This window comes from Eurosta solidaginis, chromosome 1 (assembly GCF_040869045.1).
Source record: "Eurosta solidaginis isolate ZX-2024a chromosome 1, ASM4086904v1, whole genome shotgun sequence".
NCBI classification, from domain to species: domain Eukaryota; kingdom Metazoa; phylum Arthropoda; class Insecta; order Diptera; family Tephritidae; genus Eurosta; species Eurosta solidaginis.
This window is the reverse complement of record NC_090319.1, coordinates 375,771,715-375,790,069: the sequence shown is the minus strand read 5'-3', so window position 1 is coordinate 375,790,069 and position 18,355 is coordinate 375,771,715. Positions and strand designations below refer to the sequence as shown.

Below are 18,355 nucleotides of genomic sequence, written 5' to 3'. Positions count from 1 at the left end.
TTACAAACAAATTGGTGTTTGAATTGTCAAAATCGGAGGAGCCAATCGGCTGCTATTCAACTTTAAAAGAAAAAGGACAAAGAAAATTCAAATGGCGATAATTAAGGATACAGTATTTTTTGGAAAAATCGAATACGAGCGTTTGTTTGTATTATCGATAGCTATCAAATAATATCTTTGTTGATCAAAAATAAATTATGAAGTTTTTCGGTGATCACTTTCAGAAATTTTCACTCTGTGTCTTTAAACACAACATTTATTTACATTTTTATTATTACATTGTTTTATTAAAATTACTAGCAGACCCGGCAGACGCTGCTCTGCCCTAAATTTGGCCTATCTGCATACATTTTAATAAGCTTTTTCCGCCTAACTCTACCCTACCCCTCTACACTTTTTCCTAGTCTTTTTATTCACTCCTCCCTCCTTATTTTTCGCTTCATCTCCATCTTCGTCTCATTCTATCTCTTGCTCAGTCTTCTCACTTTTCTCTTCTCTCAAGTTTTTCTCCTTCTTCTTCATCTCTTATTGCCAGTCCCAGAGGGTGGTATGTATTTTATTCCAGTCCCATTCCAAGTCTCAGTCCCAGTCCCACTCCGAGTCTCAGTCTCAGTCCCAGTCTTAGTCCTAATCCCAGTCCCAGTCCGTCTCTGGTATAATTCCCGGAAAAAAGCATCGTAAATACTAATATAGGCAAATTTATATACGAAATTTCAGGCAAATCGAATAGGACGTATGTAAATAGGTATGTGGGTATTATTGATTCTTGTCTTTATTTCGGCTTCGCATGCATATTTATCAGTTTTGCCAGGTTGATGCGATTAAATCGAATATCACAATGAACTTTAGAGCTCTCAACAACAGCTTTCATTTGATATCCATAATACACACATATTATAGGGGTATCTGGGTCCATGTTTTGGCCTATATCTCGAGACCTTAGTCACCCAGCGGTGTAAAACTTACTCTGTACTAAAGCACACATCAACAGCTTCAATTTGATACCCATAATGTAAAAACAAATTCTAGGTGTATCCGGGTCCACGTTTTGGGCTATATCTCGAGACCCTAGCCTCTCAGTTGTATGAAAATTATCCTGTGCTATAGCACTCATCAACAGCTTTCATTTGATATCCATATTGTATAAACACATTCTATGGGTACCCGGGTCCACGTTTTGGGCTATATCTCGAGACCCTAGCCTCCCAGTAGTATGAAAATTATCCTGTACTATAGCACTCATCAACAGTTTTCATTTGATATCCATATTGTATAAACACATTCTAGGGGTACCCGGGTCCACGTTTTGGGCTATATCTCGAGACCCTAGCCTCCCAATTGAGTGAAAATTATCCTGTACTATAGCACACATCAACAGTTTTCATTTGATATCCATATTGTATAAACACATTCTAGAGGTACCCGGGTCCACGTTTTGCGCTATATCTCGAGACCCTAGCCTTCCAGTTGTATGAAAATTATCCTGTACTATAGCACTCATCAACAGCTTTCATTTGATATACATATTGTATAAACACATTCTAGGGGTACCCGGGTCCACGTTTTGGGCTATATCTCGAGACCCTAGCCTTCCAGTTGTATGAAAATTATCCTGTACTATAGCACTCATCAACAGCTTTCATTTGATATACATATTGTATAAACACATTCTAGGGGTACCCGGGTCCACGTTTTGGGCTATATCTCGAGACCCGAGCCTCCCAGTTGTATGAAAATTATCCTGTATTATAGCACTCATCAACAGTTTTCATTTGATATCCATATTGTATAAACACATTCTAGGGGTACCCGGGTCCACGTTTTGGGCTATATCTCGAGACCCTAACTTCCCAGTTGTATGAAAATTATCCTGTACTATAGCACTCATCAACAGCATTCATTTGATATCCATATTGTATAAACACATTCTAGGGGTACCCGGGTCCACGTTTTGATCTCAAGTCCCTAGGCACGTAGCGAAAAAAGGGTAGACGTTGGCCGATTCTCAGACCTGCCCAATATGCTCACAAAATTTCATGAGAATCGGTTCAGCCGTTTCGGAGGAGTTAAGCCTCTAAAACCGTGACAGAAGAATTTTATATTGTTACGAATATTAGCAAAACTGAGGAGTGCTGCCATCTCCAGGCCGATGCTAAGCAGTGACGTGAATTCACATCAATAATTCAATCATTATGTATCTACATAAACGAACCAATAATTGCGTCTACACATATGTACACATTCCGACGAGCAACATTTACATACAAGGCAGCGAGAGATGAGATGTCACACACAGATGAATTTACTTATACGCTTATGTGTGTGCGGGAGACTGTAAACTACAAACTCACATATGTACATCTGAGAAGCGCTAAAAAGTAGACAATTGTAAACAAGTAGAAAATATATGAGAACTATACACACACGAATATAGTTGGTAAGTTCTGGAAATGGAAGAGCCTAGAAGTATGCAGCGTAAACTATAAAAGCGGGGCAGGCGAGTAAGAAGTAATTCAGTTTGATTTGAGTTGTCAAGCAGTTGCGATTAAGACGATATCTAGCGAGCAATAGCAGTATTATTTTGAATAGTAGAGTTTCATTGAGCTATCAATCAGCGTGGTTATTAAGCAAGCTATTCGTTGCACAGTTTGTTATTGTGAAGTACTTTAATAAAGGCCATTTTGCATTATTACAAATTGGAGTTATTTATTCAACAGTTTAGTGATTCGAACTTAGCAGAGGATTGCAAATAAGAGGATTTGCAAACAAATTCGTTACAATTGGTGTCAGAAGAGGAATTGTTGAATAAATTCCAGAAGACAACAAGGACATGGCAAAGTTCAGTGAATTGAAGATCCAGCAACTAAAGAAGGAGTTGGAGAGCCGTGGATTGAATACAAGTGGCGTTAAACTCGAACTTCAGGCACGGCTACGAGAGGCAATGGAAGCAGAGGGAATTGATGTGGACGAGTATGTCTTTTATCCTGATGAGGACAAGACAACAGCAAATATTGAAGAGAAAAATGAAACACCGCAGACAATGGCGAACACAGACTTGAATATGATATTGGCTGCAATATCGGCACAAATGTCCGAAATGTCATCACAAATATCCACCAACATGTCATCACAACTGGAAGAACAAAAGACAAATATAACATCCCAATTGGAATCAAGTATAGCATCCCAACTTGAGTCGCAAGAGATACGTATAACATCTAAGATGGAAGCACAAGAGGAGCGCTTATCATTGCAGGTGGCGCAAATGTCTTCGCAGTTGGAAGCACAGGAAGCAAGGGTGACATCAAAGCTGGAAGCACAGGATACAAAAATTGTGCAGCTCGAGAACAAAATTGATGCTGAGATAGAAGCTTTGAGAGGTCGTATACAGGAGTTGCAATTAAACCGCCCAACAGTTTCAGCGAGTAATCCAAAGGTAAAGACACCATCCTTTGACGGTTCTGTTCCTTTTCAGGTCTTTAAGCTACAGTTTGAGAAGACCGCAGCAGTGAACAACTGGAATGTGGAAGATAAAGTTGCCGCGCTCTTCGTAGCATTGAAAGGACCAGCTGTCGAAATCTTACAGACGATTCCAGAGTACGAACGGAACAGTTATGAAACATTGATGGCTGCTGTAGAACGACGTTATGGAAGCGAACACAGGAAACAGATATTCCAAATTGAGTTGCAAAACCGTCACCAAAGAGCGAATGAGACTTTGCAGGAGTTTGCCTCGGATATTGAAAGGTTAGCTCATGTCGCAAATGCGGACGCACCCGTGGAATACACCGAGAGGGTAAAAATCCAGAGTTTCATAAATGGCATACGGGACGTGGAAACGAAGCGGGCTACATACGCGAACCCAAAGCAAACATTTTCTGAAACGGTATCCCATGCATTGACTCAGGAAACGGCGTCATTATTGAGTAAACCAGCATACAAAGCTCGCCGTGTGGAAGTAGAAAGGCCAGAGTGGGTAGACGCAATATTGGAGACACTGAAAGGATCGCAAAAGCGAAGTGAAAAAGTTATCAAATGCTTCAAATGCGGGAAGTCCGGTCACATAGCACGTCATTGCGATCTTGGTCTTAATAGTTCCAACAATGTGGGTGGCCGTAAACGCAAAGCTGGAGGAGATGAGAAAGAGCGAGTAAGAGGTAGAGAGCTAGATCCAGCTATTGAATGCCCTGTGATATCTGTGTCGCAAATTGGTAGAAAATCGAGCAGTATTACCGTCAGAGGGAATGTGGATGGCAAAGAACGAGTACTGACTGTAGATACGGGCGCATCTCATTCCTTGATCCGATCTGACTTGGTCAACAGGAGAGTAAAACCGTTACCTGGAGCAAAGTTGCGTACGGTCACTAGCGAGTATAACCAAGTTCAAGGCGAAGTGGTATGTGAGGTATTAATTGGAAAAGTCATGGTTCTACACAAATTCGTTGTGGCGGAGATCGTTGATGAAGTCATATTGGGAGTGGACTTCTTGGTTGACCATGACGTCAGGATCGATATGCGAAGAAAAATTATGCGCTATAAGAACCAGGACATACCACTTAACTTTAGTTTGGAAAAAGGGTTCAGCAGTAATCGGGTACTGGTGGAAAAGACTCGACAAAGACCACGAAAGTCAAAGGCAAAGGTTGATAGATCGAATGGGCCAAATAAATCAAAATCAAAAGTACCTGCGAGAGAAACACTGGCATTGACAAAATCTAAAAGACGCAGGAAAACAAAGCAACGAATTTCCGAGAAAGAATGCGAGGGTAGTTTCAAGCCGGAGCGCACTACTGTTGTGAAATGTGGGAACGATACCGATTATGCAAAGCAAATCCGTCCAGCGCAAGCTCTACGAAGTGGTTCATTGACCAAACAACAGAGTGTGAAGGAACGGCCCAGGGTAACGAGCAGTAAGATGAAACACTGGCATGACAAGAACTTTAATTCGGAAGGTTTCTTGGCGGGAGATTTGGTACTGTTAAACAACCCTCACCGGCGGAAAGGTGTTCCAGCCAAATTACGGTGCAGTTGGGAAGGCCCGTACAAAGTTGTGAAGAAGATCAGTGATACCATCTACCGCATACAAACCACTGGGAAACCACGGATTAGAAGGGTGGTACATTTGGAGATGCTAGCGGCGTTTAGATTGGGAGATTTGTCTGATTGGAACGATCAGACTTAGGTGGAGGGCAGTGTTACGAATACTAGCAAAACTGAGGAGTGCTGCCATCTCCAGGCCGATGCTAAGCAGTGACGTGAATTCACATCAATAATTCAATCATTATGTATCTACATAAACGAATCAATAATTGCGTCTACACATATGTACACATTCCGACGAGCACCATTTACATACAAGGCAGCGAGAGATGAGATGTCACACACAGATGAATTTACTTATACGCTTATGTGTGTGCGGGAGACTGTAAACTACAAACTCACATATGTACATCTGAGAAGCGCTAAAAAGTAGACAATTGTAAACAAGTAGAAAATATATGAGAACTATACACACACGAATATAGTTGGTAAGTTCTGGAAATGGAAGAGCCTAGAAGTATGCAGCGTAAACTATAAAAGCGGGGCAGGCGAGTAAGAAGTAATTCAGTTTGATTTGAGTTGTCAAGCAGTTGCGATTAAGACGATATCTAGCGAGCAATAGCAGTATTATTTTGAATAGTAGAGTTTCATTGAGCTATCAATCAGCGTGGTTATTAAGCAAGCTATTCGTTGCACAGTTTGTTATTGTGAAGTACTTTAATAAAGGCCATTTTGCATTATTACAAATTGGAGTTATTTATTCAACAGTTTAGTGATTCGAACTTAGCAGAGGATTGCAAATAAGAGGATTTGCAAGCAAATTCGTTACAATATATTAGATATAAGCATGAAATGTACACACCCAGTGATGATAAAAGTACCACGGGCCCGTAGCTAGGGGGGCATTGTGGGGCAATGCCCTACCTTAAAAAGGCCAACAAGTGAGATGAATTATTATAATTAAATTTTTTGTCATAGTTTGAGATAAAAAATTATTGCGGTTGCAATGTATGGTATGGAGAATCCACCCTGCATCACAGATATAATTAAATCAGACTATCTAATTTTTGTAGTTTGGTTAAAGGCATGGTTCATTCCGGCACTTTTCTGACAAAAACTAATCTCACTGTGAGCAAACAACACCAAAAGGGTCGAATTGATTTCTAAGGCTGTGTGATAATCTAAAACATTTTACTCGATGGAGAATTTAGAAATTGTCTATGGTTATCGTTTAATCGTTTCGAGAGTTTTTTTTCTCACCTTGACTTGCGTGCATACCTACAGGCGACCCACATACCAAATTTAAAGGTCATAGCTCTCTTAGGTATTGAATAATCGAAGGAGACATTTTGTATGATATGTTGTTTATATGAAAGGAGGCATGTTTACATACCGATTACGCCCACTTTCAAAAATTGTAGAGTTTTATCCTTTTTGCTTTTCAGGTTCCGAAGCTACCCCGTATATTTTCATTTATATATATAAAAGTAGGCCTGGTTATCATCCCATCTTGCTATTACTTATGGAAAAATTTCCCATCGAAATATCTTCAACCATTTTCGAGATATCCCTATGAAAAGGGGGGATTTTAATTCGATGAATCGAAATCTGACCTCAAAATTACTCTACCAGCTCTGGTTTTCGAGATATCCTAACCTATAAGTGCGAAAAACACAGATTTTGTCCATATTTGAGGTTATGTAGCCTTGCATATGTTTTCTTTCACTAAAATCTTTAAGTACAAGTCTTCTTCTTTCAAATGGCGTTGAGTTTTCTCAAATACCTGAAAATCGATTAAGACAACATAGACATGATCTGCAAGGCTACAAATTTTGTCGGCCTGTGTAATTTTTGTTTTTTTGTGTGCTCAAGGTTCTTTTCAGAAATAAAATTGTTTAGAAAAGCTTTACGTTCGTTGATAGAGCTCTAGAGTGTGAACGTTTAGGTTTTTCTCAAAGTAGTACTCTTTTCAAACCATATCCGATAGGTGGAACTGTTGCAACTTTTTGGTGACATTTAGGGCGATTCAATGAGTTATCCAACCTTGGAAATATCTCTGAAACGATCCGCATCAGCTCGAGGGTTGGCAGCGCTCAACTCATATGTTCACATAATAGGGTGCCTAATATATTAGGGGGGGGGGGGGCGGGGGGGGGGGCGGGCAGCATAAATACCAACATCATTGATTGCGGGATCGGGGTTCATCATCCCTATACGATACATCGCTGCCTCCATTAAGTAAAATAGAGAAGTGTTCCCTCCATAACCTAAGTACTCTCTCGACATCGGTTACAAGGTCGACCTTTTCATTTTAACAGGAGTTTGCTCCGGATCTCAAACCTTCCGTCTGTTGTCAATTTTTTTGGTAAATTTGCGGCCGTTTTTCCTACTGGCTAGCAGCTGAAGCTTCTCGCACTCACGCCTTTCTGCCTCTGCTTTTTTTTTCCTGAAAAGGCGGCTCGCTTCCCTTCAACTCACGACAAAATTCACACACTCTTCTTGTTGCGTTCGCTTTTAACGTAGACAGTGTATTTTGATCGGGGGATAGCCATGTAGCTTCATATATATTTTTATGCAAGAAACCCGTCTGGATATGACCATGTTTCGAGAGGTTTCATTGTGTAGGCTAAACTTTCCGACCCTGGCGTTAAAGCCGCCAAGCCCGACTTTCACGTTCATAGAAAGCGTTTTTTACCTCATCGTATTTCTCCTCTGATGCTTTTATTTAGATGGCGGCGATACGTTCGTCCACAGGCATGAACGCCAGTACTTGACGACAAAGTCTCTATCCTACCACGCATCCACCGCCGAAACTGCGTTTTTTTGCATGGCCAATCTAGTAAAGATCACAGTTTTTAACTTGTTCCCTTCCTTGCCGCAAGCTACCGGAAGTAGTGGCTTAAACCGCATGCAAAAGAACCGCTCTGGCCATTCACTGCTAAATGGCGGTCAGAAGCTTTCCCCACTTGCATGCACTTCTACACATTTATCCACCCTCCACCATGTGGTTCTATTACATAATGAAATAAGACACGAACTTCCTTCACGTAAGTGAAAATTCACTACTTTTTATGATTTTTATACTCAGTTGAGCAGAGCTCACAGAGTATATTAACTTTGATTGGATAACGGTTGGTTGTACAGGTATAAAGGAATCGAGATAGATATAGACTTCCATATATCAAAATCATCAGTATCGAAAAAAAAATCGATTGAGACATGTCCGTCCGTCCGTCCGTCTGTCCGTTAACACGTTAACTTCAGTAAATTTTGAGGTATCTTGATGAAATTTGGTATGTAGGTTCCCGGGCACTCATCTCATATCGCTATTTAAAATGAACGATATCGGACTATAACCACGCCCACTTTTTCGATATCGAAAATTTCGAAAAACCGAAAAAATACGATAATTCACTGCCAAAGACGGATAAAGCGATGAAACTTGGTAGGTGAGTTGAATTTATGACGCAGAATAGAAAATTAGTAAAATGTTGGACAACGGGCGTGGCACCGCCCACTTTTAAAAGAAGGTAATTTAAAAGTTTTGCAAGCTGTAATTTGGCAGTCATTGAAGATATCATGATGAAATTTGGCAAGAACGTTACTACTATTACTATATATGTGCTAAATAAAAATTAGAAAAATCTGATGAAGAACACGCCCACTTTTAAAAAAAATTTTTTTAAAAGTCAAATTTTAACAAAAAATTGAATATCTTTACTGTATATAAGTAAATTATGTCAACACTCAACCCCAGTAATGATATGGTGCAACAAAATACAAAAATAAAAGAAAATTTCAAAATGGGCGTGGTTCCGCCCTTTTTCATTTAGTTTGTCTAGAATGCTTTTAATGCCATAAGTCGAACAAAACTTTACCAATCCTTCTGAAATTTGGTAGAAGCATAGACTCTATGACGGTAACTTTTTTCTGTGAAAATGGGCGAAATCGGTTGAAGCCACGCCCAGTTTTTATACACAGTCGACCGCCTGTTCTTCCGCTCGGCCGTTAACACGATAACTTGAGTATAAATCGATATATCTTTACTAAACTCAGTTCACGTACTTATCTGAACTCACTTTGTATTGGTGTAAAAAATGGCCGAAATCAGACTATGACCACGCCCACTTTTTCGATATCGAAAATTACGAAAAATTAAGAAAATGCCATAATTATATACCAAATACGAAAAAGGGATGAAACATGGTAATTGTATTGGTATATTGACGCAAAATATAACTTTAGGAAAAAACTTGGTAAAATGGGTGTGACACCTACCATATTAAGTAGAAAAAAATGAAAAAGTTCTGCAGGGCGCAATCAAAAGCCCTTGGAATCTTGGCAGGAATACTGTTCGTGGTATTACATATATAAATAAATTAGCGGTACCCGACAGATGATGTTCTGGGTCACCCTGGTCCACATTTTAGTCGATATCTCGAAAACGCCTTCACATATACAACTAAGGGCCACTTCCTTTTAAAACCCTCATTAATACCTTTAATTTGATACCCATATCGTACAAACACATTATAGAGTCACCCCCGGTCCACCTATATGGCGATATCTGGAAAAAGCGTCCACATATAGAACTAAGGCCCACCCCTTTTAAAATACTCATTAACACCATTCATTTCATACCCATATCGTACAATCACATTCTAGAGTCACCCCTGGTCCACCTTTAGAACTATGGCCGACTCCCTTTTAAAATACTCTTTAATACCTTCCATTTGATACACATGTCATACAAACACATTCCAGGGTTACCCTAGGTTCATTTTCCTACCTGGTGATTTTCCCTTATTTTGTCTCCAAAGCTCTCAGCTGAGTATGTAATGTTCGGTTAAACCCGAACTTAGCCTTCCTTACTTGTTAATTGTAATTTTTATTAAAATAGCCATAAATCTTGGTAAGTACTACTTATTATATGCAGAGTCTAATAATACTTAGAAGGCTTAAGGTAAATGGATATTATGGAATTTGCACAAAAAGTTTGTAGATATTTACTCCTGGCGACGTTCATATCCGGCAAGTACTCCTGGCCAGTGTGGTGGGTGGGGTGGTGCTTCGTATTATGCTGGCAGTGCTGCATGCGGCAACATATCTGTTGGTGGACATACACGAATAGTTTGAAGTTTCTCGAGACGAATAAATGGATGTTGCAAAGCCGTTTATTTAAGAGCTGCGAAATATCAATGTCACGTCCGTGTCCACAATCGAGCACTTAATTTTCTCGTTTTATTATTGCCTGATTTGTAAACGAATTCTTTTAAGTAAAAAGTAGCGAATGATAAGACATAATCCTCCCTATTTTATAAGCTTTTGTAGGTTAAATTAATTTAATTAAGTTCAGCTTATTTTCATTTGCTTTATTTTTTTATTTTCTTTTAGTATATTTTTTTAATTTTATTTTATTTTACTTGTTTTTGTTTTACTTTATTTTATTATATTTTAATCTAATTAAAGTTGTTTTATTTTTGTTTCATTTGTTTTATTTTTTACTTATTTGGTTATTTATTTTATTAATATATTTTCAATAATTTTGTTGTATTTTAAAATTTTTGATTAAAAAATAAAAATTGATCAAAAACTAATTTTAATATTTTTGTTGGATATTTTGATAAACTTCTATGGATATAAAATTCTTCAGAGTGGCAGTCCTGGTGAGCTGTCACTTCCCCGAAAGTATGCAATTTTTTCATTACAGGAGTGAAACTATACGTTTTCCCATATGTTGTTTTTGATAAAGATGGGAAATCACACGTACACGAATAACATATTTCACCATGGATAATATCGGCGCCTCGCCGAACAAAATCATCCAACTTATTATCCTACATTTTGGGTAGCGTCAATATATGATTACCCAAATTTTTATCCACTCATGGTTGGTAGGGTAATTTAATATTAAACGAGTGTGCTCGAAGTAATATAAGTTTTGTCAAATTAATTCTAATTTTTTGAGATATTCGAACCTAAAAGTGCAAAAAAAAAAACGATTTTTGGGTTCATTCGGTGTCACTTCTATACATTTTTGTTTAAGGCCGTTTTTGTTCTTCAAAGTACCACTGCTAATCCTCAAAATCTGTTTTAGGTTTTTAGAAAAGCATTTTTTTCTTCTGCGAAATCACCTATTAAATTTACTGGTTTTTGCGCAGATTTTGAGATACTGAAATAAAACCGAACATTGCCGAATTGCCAAACTCAATTAATCCAATACACGAATTCTCAAAAGAAAAAGATTTTCTAAAAACTTGAAATGGATTTCGAAGAGAAGAGGTGATATTTTCAGTTAGAATAACGATGTTAAAAAACATTTAAGGACGGTATTGTCTTCGGTAGGAGACTGAAGGAATAGTGCTAAACAATAAGCTGATGAAATTTGAAAAATTCATAATGTATGGGATATATATTATACATACATTTGACCGATCCTGACGATTTTTTCAGGCAATAACGTGAGCGTATATGCTAGCATCTACAATTTCAAGCATCTAGCCCTTAAAGTCAGGAATAAACTACGAAACCCATCTTATCTGAACAATCGGTTTTATGGAATATATATTATATATATAATCGATCTCATCCCATTATCGATCCATTTTTCAAACAACAATGTATGCCTTATACGTAAGCATCTGTAAAAACGGGAATAAAAACCCTCTTATCTAAACAATCTGGTCAGTTCCGACAAATGATTAATCAGACATGCAAATATACCCCTTCACCATATTCCATCTAATGTCTCAAAACTTAAGGTACTAGTTTGCGTTCAAACAGGCAGACGGCTAAATCAACTCAGCTGGTCATCCAGATCATTTCGGTATATTTATGGGTGGGTCTATCTCATCTCCTTTAAACACTTACAACTTTCGGGAATCGGGCCAAACTTAATATACCATATCAATTTCATGAAAGGTATACAAATTCTTGAAGTAACTTGTCCTTAAAAATAACCTATAATATGTTGTCTGCACTTTTAGGTTCGAATATCTCAAAAATTCAAGTGCCGGAACTGTTTTGACTCCGGATTCGAGTGCAATCCGAGAGATCATACTGCAAAAAGCAAAAAGCAGTATAAGTCAATTAATTCTATAAAAAACAAGTAAGGAAGGCTAAGTTCGGGTGTAACCGAACATTACATACTCAGCTGAGAGCTTTGGAGACAAAATAAGGGAAAATCACCATGTAGGAAAATGAACCTAGGGTAACCCTGGAATGTGTTTGTATGACATGGGTATCAAATGGAAGGTATTAAAGAGTATTTTAAAAGGGAGTCGGCCATAGTTCTAAAGGTGGACCAGGGGTGACTCTAGAATGTGTTTGCACGATATGGTATCAAATTAAAGGTATTAATGAGGGTTTTAAAAGGAAGTGGCCCTTAGTTGTATATGTGAAGGCGTTTTCGTGATATCGACCAAAATGTGGACCAGGGTGACCCAGAACATCATCTGTCGGGTACCGCTAATTTATTTATATATGTAATACCACGAACAATATTCCTGCCAAGATTCCAAAGGCTTTTGATTTCGCCCTGCAGAACTTTTTCATTTTCTTCTTCTTAATATGGTAGGTGTCACACCCATTTTACAAAGTTTTTTCTAAAGTTATTTTTTGCGTCAATAAACCAATCAAATTACCATGTTTCATCCCTTTTTCATATTTGTTGGTATAGAATTATGGCATTTTTTTCATTTTTCGTAATTTTCGATTTCGAAAAAGTGGGCGCGGTTATAGTCGGATTTCGGCCATTTTTGTACCAAGATAAAGTGAGTTCAGATAAGTACGCGAACTGAGTTTAGTAAAGATATATCGGTTTTTGCTCAAGTTATCGTGTTAACGGCCGAGCGGAAAGACAGGCGGTCGACTGTGTATAAAAACTGGGTGTGGCTTCAACCGATTTCGCCCACTTTCACAGAAAACAGTTACCGTCATAGAGTCTATGCCTCTACAATTTTCAGAAGGATTGGTAAATTTTTGTTCGACTTATGGCATTAAAAGTATCCTAGACAAACTAAATGAAAAAGGGCGGAACCACGCGCATTTTGAAATTTTCTTTTATTTTTGTATTTTGTTGCACCATATCATTACTGGAGTTGAATGTTGTCATAATTTACTTATGTATATACAGTAAAGATATTAAATTTTTTGTTAAAATTTGACTTTTAAAAAAATTTTTTTTTAAAAGTGGGCGTGTTCTTCATCCGATTTTTCTAATTTTTTATTTAGCACATATATAGTAATAGTAGTAACGTTCCTGCCAAATTTCATCATGATATCTTCAATGACTGCCAAATTACAGCTTGAAAAACTTTTAAAAGTGGGCGGTGCCACGCCCATTGTCCAAAATTTGACTAATTTTCTATTCTGCGTCATAAATTCAACTCACCTACCAAGTTTCATCGCTTTATCCGTCTTTGGCAATGAATTATCGCATTTTTTCGAAATTTTCGATATCGAAAAAGTGGGCGTGGTTATAGTCCGATATCGTTCATTTTAAATAGCGATCTGAGATGAGTGCCCGGGAACCTACATACCAAATTTCATCAAGATACCTCAAAATTTACTCAAGTTATCGTGTTAACGGACAGACGGACGGACATGACTCAATAAAATTTTTTGTCGATACTGATGATTTTGATATATGGAAGTCTATATCTATCTCGATTCCTTTATACCTGTACAACCAACCGTTATCCAATCAAAGTTAATATACTCTGTGATCTCTGCTCAACTGAGTATAAAAATTTGTGAAAAATTATCTGCGACAAGAAATTTAAAAAAAATAATTTAATTCAGCTATCATAATATTGCTTTTAAAACTACAATCATTTTTTGTTACTAAATCATGGGGAAAATACTTTATCAATGTGAGTTGATGTTTGAGGTGAAAATGGCAAAAATAGGGTAGGGTTGGTAGGCAGGGTAGCTTCAACCATACTTGCCACAATATTACTGTTGCCCAGTGTTATTCTTATGCATTTACAACACTATTTGGCTAAGACAGCTGACTTCAACGCTCGGCGCAAAATTGATTTTAAAATGAAATATAAACATATGATTTACTATAGCTTGTGTTTTTGCATTATATCCACAGTGTATGTTAGGACATACATACGTGTTGTTTTTTTTGCCAAAAACTATCAAGAAGATCAGATCCCGAAAATCCTGAAAATCAGTATTACTTGGATGCAAATTAATAATATAAAAATAAATTTTTCAATACTTACCATCATCATCTTTGAGGAGATTTGCGTCCGATCTGCTCGAGGAATTCGCCCCCATGCTGCATATATCAACTTTTGTGTATGATTTGCGTTGTTGCCTCTCACTAACTGGTATAACTGTCGCTCTTGCCACGTTGAATTGACTATAAGTTGCTGCCAAGTTTTCCAGATTTGTTACATTTCATTGCATCAACACTTATGTCGATTTGTGAAAATGTTTTCATTTGGTCATTATAAACATTTCAAGTTCAGATAAAAGTGATAAATAATTATCTTTGCTGCCAATTCGCTGGTTCATCCATTTATAAAGAAGATATTCGTGCATACATATCTATATGCGTACATAATTACTCATGAGTGAATATTGTTTTTTATCAAAAGTATGAGCGCTCTATTTGTTAGATTGTTGTCCGTACATTAATTGACGTTTTCAATTCAATTTCCATCGAATGGTTTATAAATTTATTTTTGTTTACACACACTTGCGTGTTGTTGTTGCTTACTTTTTTTGCTTTCACTACATTTTATCCTTGCAATTTATGCTTTTTTACACATCCATTTCTGTTTCATGCTCCTCCGCTGTACTACACCAACATAATTCCATTTTAAAACTCAATTTGAATACAAAAATGTCATTCGTCTCCTTACTGCTTAATACAATTGCCAACTGCAATAAAAAACCGTAGCTGAAAGCTGAAAGACAATGATGACATTTTTATTACAATTGAGCTGATTGAAATGTTTGCGGTTAACCACAAGATTAAAACACTAAGAGAAAAACAATTTTGTATTTTCCGAACGCATGGACAGTTTATATATATTGGAGGTCATGCTTTCTCGCTTTGGCGCCATAATAAATAAAACAAGTATGGATGATATTCTCTTCGGCTGTGCCGAAGACTTCATACCTTTCATGAATGTGGCTGAACAATAATTTTATCCCTTTCGTAATATCCAAATAATCGGCTGTATAAGATAAGAAATATATAGTGAACAGATGTACATACCTAAGCGATTTTTAAGATAAATATAAAATAAAAATAAGTAAGGAAGTCTAAGTTCGGGTGAAACCGAACATTACATACCCAGCTGTACACTTGAAATGCTGTAACAACAATCAGGATCATTAACGAAATTTTCCAACTTTTACTAGAAATAGCTTATTACCGCATCTACGCACTTTTACAAACCTTTTATATAAAATAAGCCGATTTAACCGATTTAGTCCATTTTTACTGAAAATATTTTCTGTTAAAAGGCATAAATGTGTACCAAATTTTTTTGTCGAGTAATGCTACAGAAACGTAGGGAAATGCATTGTAAGAAAAGGGTAGTGCCATGCCCATTTTTCAAGATTTGAATTTTTTCCCATTTCGTGTTATAATGGCATAAAATGCGATTGGTACAAAACTATTTTTCACTAAGATTTAGCTTATTATTTTTGCCTACGTTTTAAAGTCATTTATATAAAAGTGGGCGTTGTCTTTAACCAATCTTATCCATTTTTACTAGAATTATTTTCTGCTATAAGGAAAATCTGTGTACCCAATTTGATTACGGTATGTTAATTTTTCTTCGAGTTATGGCTCCCGAAACATAGAAAATTTCTTAGTCATAAAAGGGGCGATGCCACCCCCTTTTTTTAAAATTTGAAGTTTTTCCTATTTATTGTTATAAATCCACTTGGGAAATGAAATACCATTGATACAAAGCTCTTTTTTGCAAAGATATAGCTTATTTTATTCGTCCACAACCCTTTTAAAAATCTTTTATATAAAAGTAGGCGTGGTCCTTACCCAATTTCGTTAATTTTTCTTCATAACATTCCTTATAGTAAAGGAAATCTGCCTGCCGCATTTTGTTACGATATGTTTAACGGTTTTTGATTTATGATTAATAATATTTGTAAAACTGATTTTATCACAAGTGGGCAGTGCCACGCCCATTTTCAAAATGTTTTCAAATTTTGTCAAGAGTTTCAATATCAGTCCACATGTCAAATTTCAACATTCTAGGTGTGTTATTTACTAAATTATCAGGTTTTTAGTGTTTTCCAAAATGTTATATATATAAAAAATGGGTGTGGTTATCATCCGATTTCGTTCATTTTCAAAACCAATCTATTCTGGGTCCAGATAAGCTCGTGTACCAAATTTGGTGAAGATATCTCAATATTTACTCAAGTTACCGTGTTAACGGACAGACGGACGGACGGACGGAATCAAATTTTTTTTCGATACTGATGATTTTGATATATGGAAGTCTATATCTATCTCGATTCCTTTATACCTGTACAACCTACCGTTATCCAATCAAAGAGTACAGCTCGGTATAAAAATAGGTAGGTAGTTTGTGTTAGGATGCAAAGTTTCACATTTTTTGTGGTATGTATGTAAAAACTATGACCACGAATCACTTACATATTTCAAAAATATATTTATTTATTTATTTATTTAAATAGTAATTTGATCAGTTACAAATTACAAAAGTAGTCTAGTACAAAAATATACTTACAGACTACGTAGAGATAAACAAATGTAATACAAAATACAAAATAATAAAATATAATATAATTATGTATGAGCAATTACAGCTTTAAAAATAGGTTTAGATAATGAAAAATCGATTTCTAAAGAATTTGAGCGAAGATTAAATTCTGTTAATGTCCGAGAAATGGGAGCATTAGAAGCATAGAGGGTCCGAATAAACCCCGTATAAAACATGTTGCTATTTCTAAGCGGCCTGTTTGGTACATGGAATCGAATACCGTCAAGGAGAGTTGGCGCATCGATTGAACCATTGATAATGTCGAAAACAAAAGTCATTGATAGCAAGGTTCTTCTAGATTCTAGAGACTAAAGGTTGATGAGTGCACATCTGGCTTCGTAGGAAGGAATCGGGTCGGAAAAATTCAAAGAACGCAGTGCAAAACGAACAAAGCTTTTTTGCACACTTTCGAGCCTCTTGATATGACACTCATGATAGGGTCGCCAAATGAAACAGGCATATTCCAACTTGGAGCGAACAAGTGAGGTGAACAGTATCTTAAGGGTATAAGGATCCGTAAAATTTGAGCTAAAACGCCGGATAAAAGCAAGAAGAGAATAGGCCTTAGCAATTGTAGAATTTAAATGTATCGAGAACGAAAACTTAGAGTCAAAAACTACCCCAAGATCTTTCAGTTCTGTAAGAGTTGAGAGGCGGGAACCGCAAATGGTATAAGATGTGAATATGGGATAACGAGATTTAGAAAATGTTACGTGAAAACATTTACTTACGTTTAGCGGTAGATTGTTTGAATTACACCAGGCAGCGACATTGTCCAAATCGGATTGTAACTTATCTGAATCTGACGAGTTTGAAATGGTAGAGAAAACCTTTAAATCATCAGCATATAGCAGAAAGTTTGATTGTTTAAAACAGACCGAAATGTCATTTATAAAAATTATAAATAGTAATGGTCCAAGAATGCTACCTTGAGGTACGCCTGAGGTGGCAACAAAAGAGTTCGAACGCGCATTTTCTAACACAACGACACAGTTCTGCTGTACAAGATACGATTTTAGCCAAGAAAGAAAAATTGAGTGGAAGCCTACACCGGCCAGTTTCGAGATCAATATTGAATGGCTGATTTTATCAAACGCTTTAGAAAAATCAGTATATACTGCATCGACTTGAAGTCGACTGTTAAAGGCTGATAGGCAGAATTCAGAGAAAATCGACAGGTTCGTCACAATAGATCTGCCAGACACAAAACCGTGCTGATTCTCTATGATTAGATGTCTAACGGCAAAATACATTTTCTGTTTGACAATATACTCAAAGAGTTTAGAAATGGTAGACAATTTGGCAATGGGCCTATAGTTAGCAACATTGTTTTTCTTACCGTGTTTGAAAACAGGGGTGATGAGGGTCATCTTCCATGCATCCAAAAACTCGCCGCACTCGAGAGATTTGTTAAAAATTAGCAGAAGTGGGGTGGCCAAAGCCAAACAGTTTTTAAAAAGATAAGACGATAAGCCGTCAATATCTGTCTGGGTAGACAATTTTATATTTTGAATCCCATTAACAATATCGTCTAGCGA

General features: G+C 37.0%; 1 protein-coding gene across 3 annotated transcripts in view; it reads right to left on the bottom strand.

Moving 5' to 3' along the window:
* LOC137238290 (serine/threonine-protein kinase 32A) overlaps window positions 1-18,355 on the bottom strand; it is a 285,449-nt gene that overhangs the window by 59,396 nt on the left and 207,698 nt on the right. For all 3 annotated transcript variants that reach the window (XM_067763112.1, XM_067763114.1, XM_067763113.1), the window contains exon 4: window positions 14,274-14,963. In XM_067763112.1, coding sequence (XP_067619213.1) covers window positions 14,274-14,328 — 55 coding nt within the window. In that variant the 5' untranslated portion in view covers window positions 14,329-14,963. The remainder of the gene's footprint in view (window positions 1-14,273; window positions 14,964-18,355) is intronic.